The sequence below is a fragment of the Bactrocera neohumeralis genome, chromosome 2 (assembly GCF_024586455.1).
Source record: "Bactrocera neohumeralis isolate Rockhampton chromosome 2, APGP_CSIRO_Bneo_wtdbg2-racon-allhic-juicebox.fasta_v2, whole genome shotgun sequence".
Lineage (NCBI taxonomy): Eukaryota > Metazoa > Arthropoda > Insecta > Diptera > Tephritidae > Bactrocera > Bactrocera neohumeralis.
The window spans coordinates 3,665,745-3,689,490 of record NC_065919.1 but is presented as its reverse complement, the minus strand read 5'-3'; the positions used below and the strand labels follow the sequence as shown (position 1 = coordinate 3,689,490).

Below are 23,746 nucleotides of genomic sequence, written 5' to 3'. Positions count from 1 at the left end.
CATAGTTGCTCTAGCTGGATAGTTCTTTAACACATTTCATTCATATCTCTGTGACTAGAGACCCCCCACCTCGATTAGTTACTGTCTGACATCTTAGATTTTCCACGAAAATAAATTGAAAACTGTTATGTGGTAATTACATTTTGCATTATATTTCACCGTAAAACAAGTTTATTATTAAAATTTATTAACAATAAGAAATATGATTATACATCAAATGCTAACTAATACAATCTTAAAAAATTAAAGATATTTAATATCCAGAAATGAAAGATTAACTTCATTAAAAATTACTTTAAACTGTATATCATAACCTAAAATCTAAAAGGATACACTCCCCAAAGAATGTATTAAATAAACCAAAATACAACAAATGCAAAATTTCAGCACATCGCAAAAATAGGAAACAAAAGGTATTATCTATTTCCGTTTCGTTCCGAGATTTTGCGGTAGTTCAATAACTCTCAGAGTTTTATCCTTAGCCGTTACTATTATCTGAAAAATCCAAAAGAAGATAAACTAGATTAATAACCTTGTAATACAAATATAATATACAACAAAAATAATCACCTTATTGCTGATCACCGCTAGAGTTAAAATGTTGCCGGAACAGCCCGCATAACGACCACAATGTCGTTCCTTCGCCTTATCAATTACATAGACAAAACCATCGTATGAACCGACGAGTAGAAACTTATTTTGATAAAGTCGCATCGACACTGCCCCACTGCCGCAATTAAATGGGGATAAGTGTTGCCCAGTCTGTGGAAAAATAAACACAAGTTTTATGATTTTCACCAATTTTCACCAGTTTTATAGTCAAAGTCTCTCTTGAGTTTACTTACCGTAAAATCAATTTTTAGTACATCGCGCCGCTGAGTGCCACAGTAGATAGAACCATCATCCAATAATAAACTGTATGCTTTCATTGCATCGGGCAGAGTCAAAGTGCGCAACAATAGTCCGGAAGATGCGTCACGGATTTGTATTTCTTTAGACTTAGAGGCTACTATGAGAATTCGACGTGGCCCCTCCTTAGTCGCTTTGATGGCGGTTATTGAAGCTTCAGATGATGAAATTGTGGAATTGTTCAAAATGTTGGACTGAAGATACAAAAATATACATAAACATATATATTAAAAGTGAATGTTTGGGCATATAAATAATTTATTAGCTATAAAATGATGTAGTATTTACATAGAAAAAAAAGGAAATGAATCAAAGAAGTAACTAGAAATAGACAGTAATAACGGTCCTGGAAAAGGGGAAATGGTTGGGTGATTACTGTAAATTTACTATTGCGAATCATGTCTGGATGTGTAGGTGTATTCGCTGATTGTAGAAAAATGTTAAATGGGCATTATCAGTCAGTGAATCGATTAATGTTTTCGGTAAGACCATCACACTATGAAATCAAAAAGCGCCTGGACGTCCAACATTTATTGAAGTTTCAGAAGTTCGGACGCACATCGAATAGCAGAACTGCCGATTTAACTAAACAAAAAATGGCCCGAAGGCGAAGAAAAAAGATCCACCAAAATAGTTTGGCTCTTACGTAGGTAAGGGATTCACCAATATCAACAAATTTTAATCGTCGAAAATCGCTTTGTTATTTTCAAAATATTCTTTATTAAGATCTATACACTTTTGCATGCGTTTGAAGCAATTGTTGAGACACTTTTGCCACTCTTATTGAAGTTTCGCCGAAACATGCCTTTTGAACGCATCAACCACCTCTTAAGGTGTCGGAAAACTTTGACCTCTTAGTTTATTTCTTACGAACGGGAATAAAAAGAAGTATACGGAGGATGACTAATCAAATCGATGTTTTGACTACTCAAAAATGCAGTTGTTTCAGTCGATGTGTGAAAGCTAGCATTGTCGTGGTGAAGAGTGATCCGTCTTAGGCGGTTAGCTTTCCTAATTTCATGAAAGACAACTGGCAAACAAATAATTTTATACCTCTCAGAATTCACTGTTCTGTGTTGTTGCAGCGGTATGGTTACGACATATCCGGGTTTTCCAAAAAAAAAACAGGCAACCATCTGCTTGCAAGGACTTGAAACAGCCATACAGTCGACTACTGTTTACTTTCGGGCTCATACACGTAAATCCACGATTCATCACCTGTAACGATATCATAGACGCGTTTCGAAGCACTGCTATCGCATTTTGTTAATACCAATCGACATGATTTTTGAGTGATTGACGAATTGTGTGCGACCCAACGTGAACAACGTTTTTTACAGTGAAATGTTCATACAATATTGAATGTATGGTAGTCCTACTATTGCTGATAATAGTCTCAATAACGATCCTATAATATCAGTTTGCGCACAGCACCATTAGTTTCCGGGACCTACGACCTCGATTGAATTCAACTTACTATCGATAAATATTGGTCCTTGACGCAGCTTCATCGTCAAGAATTGAATTACGTTCAACTATGCACTCTTGAAAGTTTTTGGTCGAGAAGAATATTTTAAGTTACTGTAATTAACACAAATAGTGCTTGTGTATCAAAAAATGCTGAGTGTGCATACCATCAAAATGTCAAACGATAAAATTATGAGTTTCCAGTATTGTCAATTCCCGAAATTTAAAAGGCAACCTATGTACGTATTGGACAATTGTTATTTAATCGATACAATGCTTTTACATTTTTCGAAATTTTGTCTTTAAAATGCTTATATTGGCTTTCAATATTGCCGTTCTGCAGACGTGGCTGCCGTACCTTTAGTTGCAAGGAATATTTTTGTCTTCCAAGACATAATACACCTTCAATTTTATTCAAGTTATTTATAAGACGGACAGATGGAACCGTCATATTGTCATTCTGTGCATTCAGATATACAAAACCCAATGTTAAAAAAATCTATAAACGGCTTACATTCTCACTTTTCACACGACTACAAACAATAACTATATTCTTAAACAATTGTCAGTATTGCCGGAATTCGCTTGATTGATTTCTGTCTCTTTGGTTGACTCTACATATGTTTATATCTTAGAAATTTTTAACTGATTACACAGCTCTACAAAAGCAAACATTTTTATTGTTGCCCAAAAATTGTGATGCTTTTAGGTGTCGACATAACGACCTTATTCACGAAAATATTTAATGTGGTCCTGATCTTAAGATAATTGTATATCTAATATTTTGATAAATCGGCTTTTTAGTATTAAAAATTTAGTTTTGCAGACATCACTAGGGTTCTGCGCACATTTGTCGCCCTTCCTTTCAGACAACTTTCAAAAATATGCGGAAGGTTTTAAGATTTTACTAAAAATTAAACGTGGATATATCTAGAATTGCAGTCTACAAAATGTCCTGTTTTACTCAAAGTAACTCGGTGATCTAATATTGATCAAGTTGGGACAAGTAAGTCAAGGTGGGGAGGCATATTGTTTAAGTGAAATTTGTCGAAAATTTCCGAAGGTTATTGCGGAAAAGTTGAAAGGTGAAATGCTTAATGATCCTCAAATACAGCAATTAATGAATACAGAATTTATAAAACATATGACTCTCCTGTAAAGCTAATTTTGGTAAAGCTTCGTGTTGAGAATCGAAATTTTACTAGGTAATCATGAAAAACCAATTTGCGAAGAAATTGTGCAAAATATGCAAAAAAATTTGAAGACTCTGGAAGAAAATAATTAACTTAGACTATCGTCGGCATAAAATTTCGGGTAATTTTAGAGATAATAGTAAGAAACCGTTAAAACGACTCCACCAGGTCTAAAAGTGATGCAAGAAAGGCCCCAAAGTTGATGGGATAGTCATATATCTTAAAAAGATATTGATTGCTATCTGGAAATTTTGAAAATAAAATCTCATAAAAGGAGTTTTATTGAAATATGTACTATATAACACATGTTTTCGTCATTCTTCTCACTGCTTACTTAAATGTAGCCTTATTTCAAAACAAATTGACATTATCTATTATATTGTTTCTGTTTTTTGAGATGTAAGATGCAAATAAAGACTTATAGATAAACGAAGGCAAATCTTCCAAAACCATTGATAGTTTCATTAGCACATATATATTCAAAATCTGTCTCATATCTGGTGCAACAAAAACACTATAGACCAGTGATATCTACCGAATGATAGTCACATTTTCAATATTTTATATCTACCTCTTTTTTATTAAGAATATAAATTATTTTCACAAAAATAAAAAAAGAATAACAAGTTTGCACTACAAATCGGTTTTTGGGCAATTGCCACGCCCCTAGTAGAACTATCTAGACGATTTATGTCTTTAATTAACGTGCACCTCTGCGGCTACATATATATGTACATATGTGTGTACAGTGCTGTATCAATTATTATATTAATACCAAATAAGTGTATATCAAATAGTGCAGCCATTTTAGAACGCCAAAAAAGCTGCAGAAAGAAAAGCAAGAAATTTCAGCTGGTGGTTGTTATAAGCGCCTGCAAGTTTCGTGTTTATTTAGTGGATGCAATGGAAATCCTTAAAATAACAATGCTATCAAATATGTGTGAATATGTAGGTGCAAGTGAGCGCTGCACTGCATGTTGCAAGAAATCTGATTCGCTCGAAGTGGCCAATGAAAATGAGAGAAAACTCCCACGACGAAATTTTCCAGACGAAGGGGAAGTATCACACAATGAAAATAAACTAAGTGAAGAGTGGAATTCGGATTTCCAACTGCAATAAATGCCATACACAGATTGTATGCAATGGACGAAGAAAAGAATGGCAACTGGCAGCAATTTGTTTTGGTGGTTGTGGGTGGCATGATAGTATACACCATTGATTTGTAGTGTATAATATATAATTTTCTTTTGTTCCATTATTTTACAAAAAAAAAAAAATCTTTATATTCGACACATAAGTCTTGCAGTGGCCGCCACAGCTGTAAGTTGACGACGGTTAATTCTTGGCATGCGCACAACAACGCTGCGCTTTCACTAGAAATGCAATTTGGAGAGAGATAGAAAGACTCAGGACCAAACTAGAGCGCATCATCATCGGCCAAGGTGCTCTCTTATGAGTCGAACTGTTGTTGTGAACAAAGAAAACTTACACTGCCGTAGGGATGGTTGCGATGCATTCAAATGCATTGCCCAAATTCATTGTTGCCGTTCCTGTAAAAGTGGTGCAATACTTAGTTAGTTGTTGCAAACCTAAATGGGTATGCGCCATTTTAGCTGAAGAAAAAGCATAAACAAATAAAACTAAATTATATACGCTAGCACGTTAAGTTCAGCGCAGTAACGCCCTTGCAATATGGGTTGGTCTCAATGAGCTTGGTGCACTCCCATAATAGCTTGAGTTTTGTTGTGATTTCTCCGGTGCAAAATGGGTGTGCTGAACTATTTTTTTTGTCGCTTTCGATGGCTCTAATCACACTGTTATTAGGGTAGAAGCATTCCACAAGTATATACAAATGTATGTATGTATATATTATTGTATGTTTATTTAAATCTAGAATTGCATGCTACTTCATTCTCTTTTAAAAACGCGATATAATCGAGGCGAAATAACGGCAGCTCAGAATGGGAATTATAAGCACGTTATGGCAATAAATTACAAATCGAATCTTATGAGTTTGGCATACCAACTAATTTAAATCGATTGCGGGGTATACAAAGTGACTGGTACAAAAATGTAATGGGAGGAAACAAAAAATAATGAAAACATGTTCAAGAAGCAGTTGAGAAAGTTTTTTTTGGTGTGAGCTCAATTCAAATATCGGAAAATGACTTAAATTGTAAAGTTGTTAAAAAGTATACAAATTTAAGTATAACAAATAATATATATTTTTTTCGTATAAGTTACATTACACATTTATACACGACGATAACGCCACTACTTAGACACAGTAAATCAGAAAGCCTAGAAATTTCAACAATTTCTGATAAATATATCATTTCGGGAATTCAACTACGCCTAAAATTGGCAATGCAGGTTGCAATTTAATAAATAATAATAAAATATCTATTATATATCAACAAATTAAAAATGATAGAACACACATTTATACACGACGATAACGCCCCTACTTAGACACAGTAAATCAGAAAGCCTAGGAATTTCAACAATTTCTGATATATATATCATTTCGGGAATTCAACGACGCCTAAAATTGACAATGCAGGTTGCATATGTATACAAGAGTTTAAAACATAATATATTCCAAAGTATTGATTAACAACACAGCTTTCGTGGAATAAAACAATTGGTGATTTTAGCGTAGAAATAAATACCATAAACATAATTTTTTGTAAGTCCAGTTATGATAATTTTTGAAAGAACAATTTTTGGAGAAAGACATTTTGCAACTTCTACTGCGTAAGCTTACCGAAATGTCATAAGTGAAGATGTTGCCCCATCTGCTTCCGATAAAAGCCGAACCCCATTTACCCTCAATACATTGTAAGGGCTCTTGCAGGTATACGGATTGTATATCCAAGGCGAAGTTCTGTAGTAAAGAGAAATAAAATAAAATATTGTTTAATTATTTTCATTTAAATATCATTTTATGTAATCATATTTCTATTCCCCTTTCTTCCTTTTCATTTGAAAAACAGAATGGTATAATTCGTACATACAAAGGTGTGAATAAAGTTTGCATACTCTCTCAAAACACCATATTTTTATAGCAGACAAATTTTTTGTGAGTGGAAGTTTGTGAGTAGAAAATATTCTGTTATTTTGCTAATCTGAAAATAATTTTACTGTATAATTATGGAAGATAAATTTGAAACTGATAGCGCGAGTTTCGGATGTAAAACCATTGTTCAACATTGTTTTTGTGTACCATTTTTTTGGTTTGATCTCAAAAAGTACAGGGTTTGTCCGGAAAGTAATAGGACTGAGCCGATTTAAAAAATCGTACAATGCTTTAAAAACTTTCAAGATACGCTCCTTCTGCGTTGATGTAGCGCTCTGAGCGCGTTTTCCAAGCATTGAAGGCGTCACGGAAGGCATTCTCCGGAATAGCCCTCTGTCGTCTCAAAATGCTTGCCTCTCATCGGCCTTTGCAGGCAAGGAAACAAATAAAAGTCCGGGGCCTCGGGCGTTGTCGTGGTGCAACTTTCAGTCGGCTGTGATGTCTTGTCGCACTCGATTAACCCTTCCGTTGAGTCTTTTGAGGACTTCCACGTAAAACTTGGCGTTGAAGGTTTGTCTAGGAGGAACAAATTCATGATGGACGATTCCTTTGATGTCAAAAAAGACAGTGAGCATCGTTTTCACCTGACCTTTTTCCGGCCCTCCAAAAAGACCTGGTCCCACGGAAACACTTCACTTCTTGCTAAAGCAACATTTGGGTAAGTCTGCGTGATCAAACATCTCTTTCGCAGATTTACGAGTTTCACACAGAATTTACGCCTTCTACCGAATCCAGTCGATGCGCGCACGTTCGGAAGTACAGTCGTGGCGAAAGAAAACCAGTCCTATCACTTTCCGGACAAATCCGGTAATTTGTCAAAATAAATGTCAAAGGAATGTTTGTGTTCTCTTCTAAGAAATACTACACCTCTATGTAGGCATTTCTTTGACTTATAATTGATATTACTGGATTTCGTTAGTTCATTTCTGCTGTTTGGACCTTAACCAGAACTAGTAAACAGCGTTTCGCTAAAGTATTTTATAAAAATATTTAGAATCATACCACATTGCCTTAATAAAGCTAATATTCGAAGTCATACAAGTAGATCTTAACTTACCTCTAATGATGTCTTCTTCATGTATCCATCCAGTGAAGTGGTATAAAGCATCTTCTTTTCGCGACACAAATAGGAATGTGTAATAGCTTCGCTGTGTTTGGAGAATTCTTTTTCCAACTTAAGAGTTTTGGCATTGAATTGGTATAGCCGACCATCTTCACCGGTTGCGACCAACCAACGTTCATAAAGATGTACTTGTGTCAGTGAGCTTCTAACATTAATCGTAGAGACAGGCATATCCACGCCATCAAACGGCGGCTCTATATCACTGAAGGCTTGCTCCAAATCGGAAATTGCAGTACACGGAGAAGCTTCACCCTCACCCATTGCTGGCGTTTCACCGATCGCTGCTGCGTTAGCTGCATCAGTTTGAGACTTGGGTTGTTTACCAACGTTACGTGCACCACCTGATTTGCGAACGCCACCTCGTTTGCGTGGACCACGTTTTCGCTTTACTGCCGGTGCATTGCTACCGTTAGATCTCCGTTTGCGTTGGTTTGGAAGGTTGGTTTGTATGCCACGAGCTGTTGTCCTTAATGAGGTACCAGGTGCGTTAGGTGTTGCTTCTGTATTTTGCGATACTGGCGTTGTTCTAGCTGTATCACGTGTTGGCAATTCACTGGCAGCTGCTGTCATAGCGGTGTTAAGTAATAAAAATTTCTCATTTTGCAATTGCATCGTTTGCATATCCACTTCCATTTTGTCCTTTTGCAATTTCAGTATCATCTCTTCGATGAACATTTTGCGTTTATGCAATTCCATCAACTTCATATCGAATTCCCGCAGATTATTCACAACGAACTCACCTAAAATGTTTTTTTGACGCAATGCTTCCAAATCTACATTCGGAAATAGAGAGCTTGGCATCAAAGTTGGTATGCTTGAGATGCCACAAAGCCCCGTAATGCCATTTTCATATCCAATTAAAGAACCACCATTACTACTGATTTTGTTATCGAATAAATGGTCTCTTTGCAGCGAACGTAAATTAGTGGGAGACTGTAATTCACTACAACAACTCGATTCACTCAAATGTGTTCGCGAGTTGATGCTTTCGAAAGCGATATTACGCGAGCCTTGCTCATTTGAAGCTCCACTACCACAAGTGGTGGTAGCAGTTGGAGGCTGACGTGTCGTCACACTTGCTAAAGCATCTTCTTGATTAGTGGTGTTGTTGATTTCAAATGAATTATTACACGCTTCGGAGTGTGTATTGACGCCTGTTTTATGCCTTTCACCAACCGCATTATCGGTGGCTTCTGCATTGCCAGCACTTTTTGCTCTACCGCCATCCTCCGCTCTTTTGCTCATTAATGTTTGCCCATTCACACTTTGATGTTGATGTTTCGTTGGCGTCGTTGAAGGAGTCGTAGACCTTGGCTTTGATTGCATACAATTCTTTGCAGAATCAACTTTTTCTGCAGCATTGGCACTTTTCCGAATGCTGTTACCGCTTGTACTTTTTACGGCCACTGTGGAAATCCCATTAGCTTTGTCGACGAATATACCGCCGTCATTTGCTTCGTGTGGTCTTGAAGTTTCTACTGTCGGCGTTTCACTTGCATGCGGTTTATCAGCAGTTTCAGTGCTTTTCCTTAATCGGTTACTGCTACGTTCCTTTTTGGCAGCTTCTTTTTGCTTGTTGAAAACATTGACAATTTCGCGCATCAGGAACTCTAAGGCGACGGTACGATCTTCGGACTTCAGATTAGATTGTATTTTTGCAATTTCAGGTTTGGTAAACTTTTTGGTATTGTATTCACTAGTACAGATACAAGATATGAAATGTAGGCGCGTGTACGTAGAGTTTGAAAATTTATTGTGATAACGACTTTTTAAATTCTCACTTAAATTGGGTAGTAGCAGCTTTTCAAAGCTTTCGACAATGTTTTGTGCATCTACACGCAACTTTAGTCGACGTCTTTTCACTGAAGACGAAGTGCTCTTATCCGAAGACTCCGATTCAGTATCAGAACTGCTGCTCGAGCTGGACGTAGATGAGCTACTCGAAGAGGATGACGAATCAACACGTATTACATCTTTGTTAACTTTTTTCCGACTACTTTTACGCCCCATTGGAATTCTGCGTCTTCTTGCCTTCTTTTCATTTGATATGTTCTCCGTTTCTTTGGTAGTCGGATTTGCTGTTTCCGCCACCTTAGGGCTCGCGTTTTCAACGTTTGTTTCTGACACTTTTTCAGGTTCAACTGAAACGTTTTCATTTTGTAACGTTGTGTCATTTTCCGCAACATTTTCTGTTGCATCAACACTGTCTGGTATCGGTTGTACCGTTGCAGTTGATGTTTCAACGATGCTTTCCTGTAGCGGTGCCGCAACAATTGTCATCGGTGTACTTTCTTCGCCTGTCGCTTGATTGCTCGTAGTAGCTTGTTCTTGCTTATTGGATACTATAATATCTAAAGCTGCATCTTGTAGCGCATCTGCACTTTTATTACAAAAAATCTCTATACCGAAAGCTTTGCGTATCTCTTCTAAAACTATATCTGGTATGCATATCGCATCCACAATATCATCCGGTACGAAATTAGCACTTTCGTCATCCTTTGCTGTTTCCAAATTCATTGATTTCAGCTGTCTTCGAATTTCTTCACGCAGCCGTTTGCGGGCCTGTGCCTTTAATGCCTCATCAAAGCGCGTACCGCAGCTATTGATCACCTGTTTTATCCCAAACTTATCCATACCGGCAACTTTTTCAATCAGATTTTCTGTGGTACCACTTGAATTACTACAAGTTGAAATTTTTCGTCGTCTCTTTACAAGATTTGGACGGCAAATCCGTTTATTTGGTGTAAATGTGGCCAAAGTTACAGGAGGCACGTCCTCGATTTCCGTCACACTGGAATCGTCCGTTAATTCAATTAACTCGTTTCGTATAAGTCTCGACAGTGGTATTATCGAGATTTTAGGTTTTTTCGGGTTAGTTTTCTCAATGGGCGAAACTCTGCACACGAGTCTAGAAATTTCTTCATCATTAATTTCACGATTTTCAGATATATCTGAAGCATTGAGATCGTTGTCAATGCAGGGAACATCTGTCGTCGTAGTCTCCGTTATATTTACGTCACAACTGCTAACAACTATAGAATTTATATTATCATCTATTTGTCTATCCTTTTGCTCCAAAAGTGATTCCGAAATAAATGTAATACTTTCGTCAGTTTCTTGTTTCTTATCCGAAATTTCAGTCTTTTTTTCTTGTTCAAGAGACCTTGAAATGTCACTTGGAATAGTTTTTTGAATCGTGGTTTGCTGTAAAGGCTGCTCTACTATTAAATTAATATCGGAACTATTGGATTCTTTACCACTTACTTTCGATTTTTGTTTCGTCTTGTCAAAATTGGTATTTTTCGCTTGCTTTGTAATTTTAAACCTTAAATTGGTAGTTTCATCTTTAGAAACTTCTGCAGAGTTTTCAGTAGTTTGAACTTTAGCGATATCTTTATTTAAATCTATACTCGGTTCTGCTCTGGTTTTGTCACTTATATCATCACAAATTTTTAAATCTTTATTTATGGATCTGTTTTTTTCCGATTCTCTACAGACTTGGTCTGCAATGTTTTCTATTGTCTTACTTTTTTCTTTTTTATTATCAGAGCTTTCTAATGTTTTATTTTGCTTAACAGTTTTTGTTGTATTTTGTTCTTTACATTTTTCAATTTGACTACAGGCGCTAGCTGTAAAATTCTCAATCCCCTCTGTTTCGCCTTTATCGTCCGTTATAGAATTTTCTCTGGAATCCTCGTCTGTGTTTTTTTTCTTGACACTATTTGATGAACTTTTTTTTTCTGTTTTGCTTTTATCTTCAGTTATATCCTTAACATTAAGTGGTTTCGTTTTAGACACTTTTTTTCTCGGTGACGATCTCACTGCATTTCTTCTAGGTTTTTCAACAGCCTTACTATTTTCAGTTGATTTTGGTTTTTCAATTTTCTCGCTGTCAGTTTCGTTAGAAGTGTTTGTTGTATTTGTCAGTGTTTTACCAGTATCATTTGGTGATTCACTGGTATTTCTATTATTCACAGCTGATGTAAGGTCAGCTCTTTTCTCAGTTCTAGATGCTGTCGGTGTGTTAGTATCTTTTCTTTGGGTATTAAAAGTTCTCCGATCTACTTCATTACCATATGGTGAAGACGTATTATCTTTTCTTCTTCCGAGGTCATTTTGCCAGTAATTCGAATTGGGATTGTAATTATTGTAATTGTAATCATTCGTCCAATGGTTGCTATTTCGATTATTTGGTCCATTATTATATCTATTTTGGTTCCATTGTGTTGAATAATACGGCGATTGATCAGAACGCAGCGAGAAATAAGTATCTGAGGGTGTTTGATACTGGAAGTTTTGTTAGAAACACCACACAAAGTTTTAAAGGAATATTGTGTATTTTAAGATTATTGATAAATTCAGGGCATTAGTTTGAATCCTTACCTTGTTTCGTGTTCCCGCTACAAAATCCCTACGTGGAGGTGCCGCATAGTTGTATCTTTTGCTGTAAATAAAGTAAATCTTTAATTTGTTGCTTTATTTGTTATTTGCTGTCTATACTAATATTATAAAGAGGAAATATTTCACGGTTTGTTTGTTTGAGTTGGATAGGATCCGAAACTACTTGAGCCCTAAGTGTTGAATAATACAATTATTTCAGTAAAACTTGAGGAGCAATTAATAAAACACTGAGATTGGAAAGATTTACTTATATACAATGAACTTAATTAAATTTTTCGCTATGAAGCTCCATCTAGGACCAGTGTTTATCAATGGTATAATGAATCCAATCGAGGTCGTAGATCACTTCAAAATGAATTTCGTTACGGTCGTCCAAAATCAGTTCTATTTCAGGAAACTATTGATGCTGTGCGTCAACTAATATTACATTTGATGGTAGACATTTTTTTCACGTGGGATCCCACACAATTTTTTATATCGATTGGTCGAGAGAAATGTTAAAAATATACGATAACGGTGCTGCGAACATGTCTATAACAAGTTGACAGGTGACGAACCATGGATTTTTATGCATGAAGCCGAAAGTAAACAGCAGTGGACAGTATGGTTGTTTCAAAATGAGCCGAGTTCAACAAAAGTTGTTCGCGCACAAAATACTTCCAAGCAAATAATTGCCTGTTTTTTGGAAAAACTGGACATGTCGCAACCATACTCCTAGAGCAGCACAGAACAACAAATTTTGAGTGTTATACAACTATTTCTTTGCCAATTGTCTTTCAAGAAATTTGGAAAACCAACTGCCGAAGACGGAGCAATCTTCACCACGACAATGCGAACTCTCACACACAGACTGAAGCAACTGCATTTTTAAACTCTATAAACGTCGATTTGATGATTCATCCTCCGTAAAGTCCTGACTTGGCACCGAATGAGGGGGTTGATGCGTTCAGAACACATGTTTTGGAGATACCTCAATCAGAGTGGCAAAAGTGCTTCCAGAATTGGTTCAAACGCTTGCAAAAGTATATAGATTTTGATGGAGGTTGTTTTTAAAAACAATAAAGCGATATTTGATGATTAAAATTTGTTTTCGTTGCCGAATCCTAAAATATAAAAGGCAACGTACCGAGTAAATCATTCACATACATATGTACATACTTGTATAAGAAAAATGGTCTTTGATATGGGCGGACAACTACTCATTTTGAAAGCTTTTTATTTCATATTAATCTTTAAAGTTCTACAAGGTTTTCTTTTGGTAACTAATCCATAAAATAATTTAATTTTTTTCTCCTCAAGCTGTCAATTTACAATTAGGTAAATAAAATTTGGTTTAAGTACTTTTTTGTTAATAAAACCATATCGTTGATTTCTTGTATACAAACAACAAAGGAATAATTAATGTAATTTTTCAATGTGCCACAAATTATACGAATTTCGACCGTTAGCGCTCTTGACACGTGAACAAAGAAAGCACCTTCGATGGCACCAACTTATACAGTGGTATTTATGTACATGCATATGTAGGTATGTCAAAAGAAATAAAGAAGAGGAGGCAGCGAAAAACTTAGTAGATTTAAAATTTATAACCTCAACAAGTCTGTGCAATATGCCAGCAAAAGAAGTTTGACATTCCAAAGTTCGAAGACGCAAACGGAGAGTCCCTTCGCTAAAGCAAATATTTTCACGTACGCAACCACAAATCTCGTTCATTTGCACCTTTCTTAACTAATTAAAAATTTCGCTGTGAATACATAATTTGACTACAAGAAGGCTTTGACTTATGGCTGGAACGTGGACAGGATTAGTAAAGCGAATTGTGGAATATATAATAGGTATTCGAAAATTTAATATACATACAAGTATATATTTGAATATGAATAAATATAAATGAATCCTTTTTGAACTTTTGCCGAGCATCTGCAAAATAGCCATGCTAAGTCATTTGAAGATACTGAAAATTTGCTCCAAACTAATGGGCTGAAGATAATCATCACTGTATGCTACTTATTTACGTTGCACATCTCGATTTGTCTTCATATTGTATAACATATTAAGAGGTTCGATATCGGCAACTCCGACAAAAGAGCTGCTCTTTGAGACGGAAAGGACGTGTGCAAAATTTCATATCGGTATCTCAAAAACTGAAGACACGTATAAACACACTGACGGACATGGCTAAAACGACTCATCTCGTCCCGCTGACCAATTTTTGGCAGATTTAATGCTGGAGAGAATGCAAATTATTTGTTTCATTTAGAACAGAAATATTATCTTTGAAGTCTAAGTCAAATGCATTCTAAGTAAAGTGCTGCTCAGTTTTTATGTACCACTGTACTTTAGAAAAACTTTTGGACATGTATAATTTTACTTATTTTTCTCGTCCAAAAATTAATATGCAAAAAACGTAAGGGCAAAACTCAAAAAAATTATTTGGTGTTGATTGTGAAAGGATTCTATTTCCTTCTTAATTCACACGCATATTTTTTGTGAACTTAAGAAGTTTTACGGTTTCATTAGAAAACTAAAATTACTACACAATCACTTGAAATGTGTGCCAGTCAAGGGAGCAGCAAAAAGTCAACGCCGAAGGGATCCAAGAAAGAATATAATACTTCAACTCAACATTCAAATAAAAAAAAAATTACTAAAAAGGACAGTGTTTAATGAACTCGTAGATGTGCGTGAGCAGGCTTCCTGCCCATTTGTGGAAGATTTGAATTTAAGAGACGTGGATAACGAAACTGATTGGACGTGGAAATGCTGTCACACAGTGAAGTCAATTAAAAAGTCTCTCTCAAATACGTGACTAAAAGTATTTGTCAACGTGGGAAATGTGTTTATACAACAAACAGGTGAAATATTTAAGATAATTACGGCGAACAGGAAAACAGATGGTGTGGGTGTCGAAGATGTGCTTTACACTAAGTATTGGCGTTCAACCACTTGATTTCGGATTAAAAGTGCTCTTCGCAGACATTAAGAAGTGTTTCACAAATATTTTAGCAACAATGAAACAAGATAACTAAAAATATTACTAAATGTTTGAATTACATTGTACGAGGGAATTTTCTTAAGTCCGTGAATTTTTCAGACAAATATTTCTCAAACCATGAGCTTATTCAACTGTTTGAGTAAACATGAGCAATTTGGTTTCTTTGATGAGACTTCAGCCAGGCAGATTCCAATCTAGTATCTATATATGGTATTTCCAAAGGTTTTAAAATCATTCTTAATCATCATATTTCATTCACAATTTTATTGGTAGACAACTTTAGAATGATAGCTTTGGGAATTTAATAGTTTTGAATCAATATTTTCTATATAAATAACTTGAAAAGACGGACTTTTAAGAGATAAAATTATGCTATTGTGTCTACATCGGATTTTAACCTACTGATAACTATTTTTGAATACTACTTACGATGCTGGGAATGTTCAAGACTCTGATCCAATTTTCATTTCTTAGGAAATGAAAGGGCTCGGTCACAGTCAAATCCTCAGAGTTTAAGGTCAGGATCGAGTTAAATATAGCTTCTAAGTGTTTTTTAGTCAAGGTGCGTTCCAAAGACTTTTTGAATCTAGCGCCCCCTGGTGGCGCCATCTATATGTCGACTGGTGCGTTAGAATCTGCTATCTTTATCGATTGTCCAGTGAATTTCATGACATTTAATCGATTGTAAGTGAAGTTATTGCGTTTTAAGTGTCAGTATGTTTGTGTTATCGGTACGAAAATGAGCTTCGAACAAAGAGCCAACATTCAATTTTGTTTTAAAATTGGTAAAACTTTTAGCGAAACGTTTCAATTGATGAAACAAGTTTTTGGCGATAATTGCCTATCCCGTAGCAGAGCGCACGGGTGGTGTCAACGTTTTCAAAGTGGTCGTGAGGACATAAATGACGATCGACATGTGGGCCAATCAAAATCCGTGATCAACGGAAATTCCATCGAAACTGTGCGTGAATTCATCAAAAATTAGCCGAAATCATCATTGAAATTCATGGAAATGGAATTGAACATCTCCAAAACATCGATTTATCGCATTTTGACCGAACGCTTGGGGCTTACGAAAGGTGTGTGCACGGTTAGTTCCGCACAAATTTACTGACGACCAAAAATTGCTCAGAATCCAACATTCGAAGGACGCTTGCGACCGATTATTTGACCAAAAATCACATTTTTGCCATTAACCACTCCTCGTATTCACCTGATATGGCATTTGCCTATGAAAGGAAAACGTTATGCAGACGTAGAGGCCACTCAAAAGGCTTGCACCGGCATACTGGCGGCCATACCGGCCAACGAGCTAAAACACTCGTTCGACTTGCTTTTGGACCGTGCAAAAAGCTATTTTGAATAAAATAAATTGATTTTGCCGGAAAAACCATTTGTTCTGTTTTTTTTAGGTCCTGTTTACTTTGGAACGCAACTTGTATATAGGATTTTTAGAAAACATGCGTGTCGCAAAAAAGGTCACTGACTTATTAAACTGGCTTCGTATAAGTAAAAATTTAAAAAAAAAAACTTAAGCTGTGACAAGAACGTTAAGGTATTTAAGGTGAGGATGATTTTGCTTAGCTACCTGATTTAGTAAAAATTATAAAGCTAAGATGCCACAAAGCTTGTGCAAGGAGCGAGCAACAAACGACACAGTTGACATTAATTTTGCGTGTAACATTGAGTTTTATGAGACTCATAAATATGAGACGAGCACGCAACTCTTTTTCGCTGCTTTCTTGGATTCCGAAGTACAAAAGCTAAAGGGAAGGGAGAGTTACATGTAAATGTACTCATATTTGGATTGTACGCAATGGGGTTTCAACGAATTCAGCTTGTCGTGAGCAACTAATTGTTGCTTGTGCGTAAAGTAATGTTGCGCTTGATAAAATAATATAATTGTTGTAATATCAAGCGTAGCAAAAACATATAGGCGTGTGGAAGGGTTGAAGTGCAACAGCTTGCGGTAATTTTCAACTTTGTGAAACAAGTGTTTTCTCGTTTCGTAGGTTTTAATGAGCGCAGCGTCCTCCTTTTGTGTTTTTAGGTGGGTGAAGATGCTCTCTTTCGAAGGATTACCAAAAACAGGTGGGTTGAATTTAGATTGGCAGTGGAATTGTAAGTGTGCACGCTTAGAGCTGCGTAATTAAACATTTGGTAAGACACTTAAATTACTGTTTAATTGTTTTACGCAAAAATTGCTCTTTAAACTGATATGACGCCAAAATGATGGTGAAGGCGACAAAAATAACGAAATTTATTATACAAACGTTGTATACAAAGCGGTAAATAAGTCCCACTAAATTGCTTGCTCATTTTTTATTAAAGTAATACATTTTACCAATTCTTCGCGTCTGTCTGCAGTGTTATTGCGCGGACTGTTGACAATACTCATGCGTCAATTTGTGCGTTGCTTGCATTTTTAACAAGTTATGCAGTAGTTTTTTGTTATTGAATTAAATGGGTATTAATTAATACAATTTTTTTAAAAATGTCGGTAAAACATTTTCAAAACAATATAACGGGGATGTAGCTCAGATGGTAGAGCGCTCGCTTAGCATGTGAGAGGTACGGGGATCGATGCCCCGCATCTCCAGGAGTTTATTTTTGTACTTTTTTATATCTGTATTCCTTTATTATCATTTGTATTTATTAGTATTCAAGTTTCATTGAGTTGTGGAGTTCAGTTTGACACAATGTTTTTGGAAAAAAAATATCGAAACCATCCATTTTCAACTTGTTAAACATTCTTTTAAGATTTAATTATGTGCCTCAGAACATCTGACCCGAACCTTCACCCAGTAAAAGCAGAATATCCTTGCTCTGACGTGAGCTTTACAAAGCCTTACTTATCCAGATTGTTATTTTAGTAGTTTAATAATAATTTTAATAGAGTCAATTCACATGCTTAGTTCAAAAATAAATCAGCTATTAAGTTTAATTGGCCAGTTTATTTCAATAAAATCTTGAATTTACGAGAGGTGAATCTTGTTGCTCTATCCTGTTGGAGCCACGTAACATTTCGACGATTAATATTCACGCAGAGAACCAAAAAGTACCGAAAAATTGTCACGCTTGCCGAATGTTGTTCCGGCGAAGTCTTTGCGTGTTAATATGACAAGGTATGCAGAAGAAAAGTGTTTCTTTTGACAGCCGGTTTGACAGCTATCCCTATAGGAAATTCTACCTCTTGCATTCATATAACATTGTTTGTAGTAAGTGATACCAAATTACTTGCTTATTTGGCATTAAATTGTTGGTTTTTGACCATTTTATTGCCATTGTCTGCAGCGTTGTGACGAGGTCTGTTGACCGAACTCAACCGTCAGCTTGTACGTTGTTTGCATTTTTAACGAGTTAAGCATTGGCATATATATTTTGCAATATTTATTTTGTTGCTATTTTCTGTAATGCAGTTTTTTAAATATTTTGGTAAAAACTTGTTTAGAAAATAATAAGGGGGATGTAGCTCAGATGGTAGAGCGCTCGCTTAGCATGTGAGAGGTACGGGGATCGATGCCCCGCATCTCCAGAAGTTCGTTTTTGCAATTTTACATACGACTGTGATCAAATTGTAAGGTGAATTTTGTCCATTTCATCTGCTTCAAAGTAATCCCCTCCCGCTGCAATACAGTTATGCCAGCGAATTTTCCAGTCATCATAGTACTTGGAAAAATCCTCCGTCGTGCATCAGAGCCTTCTACGATTCAGCTTTTATACCCTCAATTCAGCCAAAACGGTGACCTCGGAGTGGTCTTTTGAGTTTGATGAACAGCCAGAAATCACACGGGGCCAAATCAGGTGAATACGGTGGTTGCGGAATGCTATATGTTGAATTTTTGGCGAAATTATCACGAATAGCCAATGCAGTATGAGATGGTGCATTATCGTGGTGCAAAAACAAAGAGTTTTCGGCCCACAATTCTGGCCGAATGGCTCTTGAGACGAATAGCTTCACGTAAACGGCGCATAACGCTCAAATAATATTCCTTGTTGACAGTTTGGGCCGGCGGAAGGAGTTCATAATGCACCACACCACGATAATCGAAGAAACCCGTCAACATGACCTTGATTTTTGAGCGACTTTGACGTGGTTTTTTCGGTTTCGGCTCGCCTTTAGCACGATATTCGCACGATTGATCGGTTGTTTCGGGATAGTAAGCGTAGATCCAAGTCTAATCTCCGTTATAATGTGTTTTATTACCTTCTGATAGTCAGAGAGCATTGTTTCACAGATGTTAAGACGTCGGTCTTTTTCGAAAAAATTGAGTGCTTATGGAACCATTCGCGATTTGACTCTTCTCAAGCCCAATTTGTCTTCCAAAATCACCCGCACCGATCCAAATGACACAATGACATTGATCGCACTGGATATAAAGACTTTTTCGACTACCCAATATTTGATGTGTTAACTAATCAAATTAATTATTCACTTTTTAAATAACCTTCTAGTTCTGTATTAATGAATAAAAAAATGCCTATGCGTAAACCTAGTTAAATCCATATGTATACCTTAATATACGCGCAGCCACATTGAAATGTGTCTTTCTAATGTGGCAGCACTTGTTGTTTTTCTTAACAAGCCGAAAACAAATTTTATGTGGGAACTAGCCGTCAACGCGTGGCGTGCAAGGTGGGCGCCACAATGATCTATATATGTATGTACATATGTATGTATATTATATGAGATACATATGTTAGTAAATATGTGTAAGCAAACAAATGTTGCGGTATGCATGCTTGCAGTACAAACATACTTGTATATGTAATTTTGCATCCAGGAATCCGCAGGGAGTTGTAAGTTCTCAGTACTTGCCGAGTAAGACCAGAACTTCGGAGTTTGAAGTAACTTATTATGTTACAAAATAGCTGATGCTGTAGTGCAAGTAGCAAGAGTGGCAGCCTTGTTTGTTTGGTAATAAAGTAGCAACAACAACCACAAATGTTAAGAACACACCCAAACTGCAATTTCTAAACTCTTCATATGCTAAAGAATACATGCAGTGGTACGTATTTACAAGGGTAGTTTGATAAGGCTACAAAAAAGTCCAGCGCTGGTAATATTGACAGAAAGAATGATAGCTCTTGACAATAATCTTGCTATCGATGAAGAAAGTCGGCGACTTGGTGAAGAAACATTGACTAACTGTCAAGTTCATCAACCAGTTTTTTGCCTCACCGAGGTATCCGAGTGTAATACCGTTATTAAACGAACAAAGTAACAAAATTCTAGATCAAACCAACCCTATGTGATATAGAGAGAGATATACATAAATGCAAGCTCACACTTTTTTAAAGCTCAATCAGAACTGTTTAATACACTTGGTTTTCATTAAAATTCCCAACGACTTATCAAACTGTCATCGTAAGCCCGGCAATAACACCACGTTGGCCTCTTGAGGCATTTCCTTCTATCGTCAGTCGGCTGGGTGGCCAGGCGTAACTCCATGTCATTGTCGTCAAAACACTGCCGAGGACGAAGTTCAAAAGTTGCTTTTGCAAACAACAAACAAACGCTGCTAGGGCGAACAGTCCATGCCGCAACTGAACTGTCTACTAGCCTGCTTGCGTTCGATGTGCGCTGTGCCTTGCGCCGCCACATCTCACTAATGTTTTCGTTTAAAAATTAAAACAAAAGCTGTCGTCATAAATAGCACGTCGTGTATCATTGGCATATCCTCCACTAGACCACCGCAATTGAGCGTGTGACGCCAGTCACATTTGAACACACACACATATACTTTTTTATATATTTATGTAAATACGAGTATGTTCATATAGTACAACAATGCCTCTCCATACAGAATCCAGCACATTGCAATTTTTTGCTGTTTAATTGCTTAACAGTCAAGATGAAAATGAAAAAGCAAGTGAGCAAACATTGGCATATTGTCTGATTTATAACTTCTACAATGAAATTGAGAGGGCGAATGAACGATCGCAGGGGTTGTTGTGAGATAAATGGATTTATGCGCGGTAAGCTCTTAGGAAAGGGTGATACTGGATGTGAGCATATACGATTTTGGAATATGTTCATGGGTGCAGAGGCCGAGTTGCCAATTAATTATGAACAAAAAGAAATGAAATGATTTCATTACAGCTTTTCATAAAAATGAAGACAGAGGTCACAGAATTCGGTTATATGTATGTATATGTTTCCTCATTTTTTCGAGTTTTCTTTAGAAAATGATATATTTAGTAAAATTATAGCGCACGCTATACATACTGCCAACTTCATTTTTCATCGCAGACTTATTAAACTTGAAACGAAATATATTTGAGATTAATGTTTACAAATTTGCCCACATATACAAGGAGTATTCCAAAGTAAAGAGGACTTAAAAAAACAGAACAAATGATTTTTTCGGCAAAATCAATTTATTTTATTCAAAATAGTCTCCTTTTGCTTCAATACAGCTTTTTGCATGGTCCAAAAGCATGTCGAACGAGTGTTTTAGCTCGTTGGCCGGTATGGCCGCCAGTATGCCGGTGCAAGCCTTTTGAATGGCCTCTACGTCTGCATAACGCTCTCCTTTTATGAGCAAATGCATTTTTCCGAAAAGGCAGAAGTCGCACGGTGCTATATCAGGTGAATGAGGGGAGTGGTTAATGGTTAAAATGTGATTTTTGGTCAAATAATCGGTCACAAGCGTCCTTCGAATGTTGGATTCTGAGCAATTTTTGGTCGTCAGTCAATTTGTGCGTATGTCCTCACGACCACTGTTGAAACCACTCGTCAACAAACATCTATGAGGGTCCTTAAAGAGACAATCCAGAAATAAATCAGAATTACATGCTTTAGAAAGGTAATTCTTCCCTGCATGCATCCTTTCCTTCTCCAACAACAGAAATTTCAATGGCGGTCAAATAACTGTACCTCAAACATGTGTTGCTTGTCTAAAATGTGAATTTGCCGATCATATGGACTTTTCTATTTAATATGTATGTATGTGTATAAGCCATATAGTAGAAATTAAATGTCTGCACAGCATAGATGTGACTTGCATTTTAATTATAAAGTAGTAAACAATGTGCGCATGATCAGCGATATTTTAAATTTAAAAATACATTTCGTTGTGCATGTTTGAATAACGGTATTTTGGATTTCAAAATATATTTTCGAAATTATAACGGGGATGTAGCTCAGATGGTAGAGCGCTCGCTTAGCATGTGAGAGGTACGGGGATCGATGCCCCGCATCTCCAGATATAGTTTTTTGACCATCACAGTGTAAAGATTTTTATGAATGTTTTGGAACATATTATTGCTGAAACATATTATAAGTATATGTAAGATTCTTTCAGTAAAAAATTATATGTATTATTGATTTTGATATTACTTTATGAATTCTATATGCACATATTTCATAATGAAATGATAAAATATTTTGTTTTATAACGGACATAGTTAATCACAGTAAATATTTCGAGTTAAGAACTACCTATGAGACAAAGTGAAATATCTCAATTAAAATTTTTAATAAAAAAGTTAAAATTTTTCTTATTATTTCCTTTGTAAGATAAGGATGAGAGATAACTGAATCATCTTTTAAATATTCAAAAAATGGTTTACAAAAATTTCACACATTTTATGAGACATTTAATAGGATAGAATTTTTATTACATAAAGGTATAGTGGCAACCCTATCTTCAGAAAATTTCTTCCTTGCTTTTCTACAAGTCAGCTATTTTCAAGACATTCGCCGTTGTTTGAATATTCATTACTTTTAACGGATAAACTTCAACGAAGAAGAAAGCTTATCGGCATGCGGAAGGAGTGGTAAAAAAGTTGCTGTCGTCTGCGGAATTTCTCATATGTGGCAAAAGGACTAAAATAAATGTACAGCATTTCATACGTAATTACAGAAGCATTTACACATAACACAATACATGCAAATGTATATACAGATTGGTAGTAGTTTTGAAAGAAAACATTCGGATTTAGTTCGATAAGTTATTCATTAAAAAATTAACACAATTTTGGAGATGCGGGGCATCGATCCCCGTACCTCTCACATGCTAAGCGAGCGCTCTACCATCTGAGCTACATCCCCATTGTTGCATTTGGACTCACCGTAACGGTTTTTCTTTGAAAACATGTGGCATTGTTGTTGTCAGTTAATGCAGACGTGGTCAAAAAAAGTCCAAGTCCAAGAGATATAGTATTAATAAAGTAATACCAAATAACAAAATAGACAATGGATTGGTTTACATTTAAATGGAGCTACATTTTTATACCCAGCGTATATTTTTGGTCTTACACAGAGTTTTGTTGTGACCATTTCTTAACATATGAATATAGCAGTGTCATATTTCAAGAAACCAAAATTGCAAAGTTTCCAAACAAATTACTGTAAAGAAAGCATGAAATCTCCAAAATTTTTGTAACTTACTTTTCTCAATAAATAGTATAATTTCATATATTTTGCTCAAGTTAATTTCAAAGTCCTTTGACGGCCCAAAATAATTTCTTTACTCTTTTTATGTTTTTGAATGATAACGGAGTTTTCAATAGGGACGCTAAAAAAGTAGACCGATAGGGACAGCAAACGACGCCATATATTTCACCGCTTTATT

The 23,746-nt window shown here is 36.1% G+C and overlaps 1 protein-coding gene and 4 non-coding genes across 7 annotated transcripts in view; 3 read left to right on the top strand and 2 right to left on the bottom strand.

Moving 5' to 3' along the window:
- Positions 1-136: 136 nt before the first annotated feature.
- LOC126751151 (FK506-binding protein 5) overlaps positions 137-23,746 on the bottom strand; it is a 40,133-nt gene continuing 16,523 nt past the window's right edge. For 2 of the 3 annotated variants that reach the window (XM_050461162.1, XM_050461164.1), the window contains exons 2-7: positions 12,155-12,215; positions 7,706-12,058; positions 6,337-6,456; positions 846-1,103; positions 571-762; positions 137-495 (exon numbers count right to left, since the gene is read on the bottom strand). In XM_050461162.1, coding sequence (XP_050317119.1) covers positions 421-495; positions 571-762; positions 846-1,103; positions 6,337-6,456; positions 7,706-12,058; positions 12,155-12,215 — 5,059 coding nt within the window. In that variant the 3' untranslated portion in view covers positions 137-420. The remainder of the gene's footprint in view (positions 496-570; positions 763-845; positions 1,104-6,336; positions 6,457-7,705; positions 12,059-12,154; positions 12,216-23,746) is intronic. The other variant, XM_050461163.1, reaches the window with a different exon arrangement.
- Positions 17,694-17,766, top strand: Trnaa-agc (transfer RNA alanine (anticodon AGC)). The gene has a single exon. It is a non-coding gene; the product is annotated as a tRNA-Ala (tRNA).
- Trnaa-agc (transfer RNA alanine (anticodon AGC)) lies at positions 18,630-18,702 on the top strand. Its single transcript has one exon. It is a non-coding gene; the product is annotated as a tRNA-Ala (tRNA).
- On the top strand, positions 22,303-22,375 carry Trnaa-agc (transfer RNA alanine (anticodon AGC)). Its single transcript has one exon. It is a non-coding gene; the product is annotated as a tRNA-Ala (tRNA).
- Positions 23,151-23,223, bottom strand: Trnaa-agc (transfer RNA alanine (anticodon AGC)). The gene has a single exon. It is a non-coding gene; the product is annotated as a tRNA-Ala (tRNA).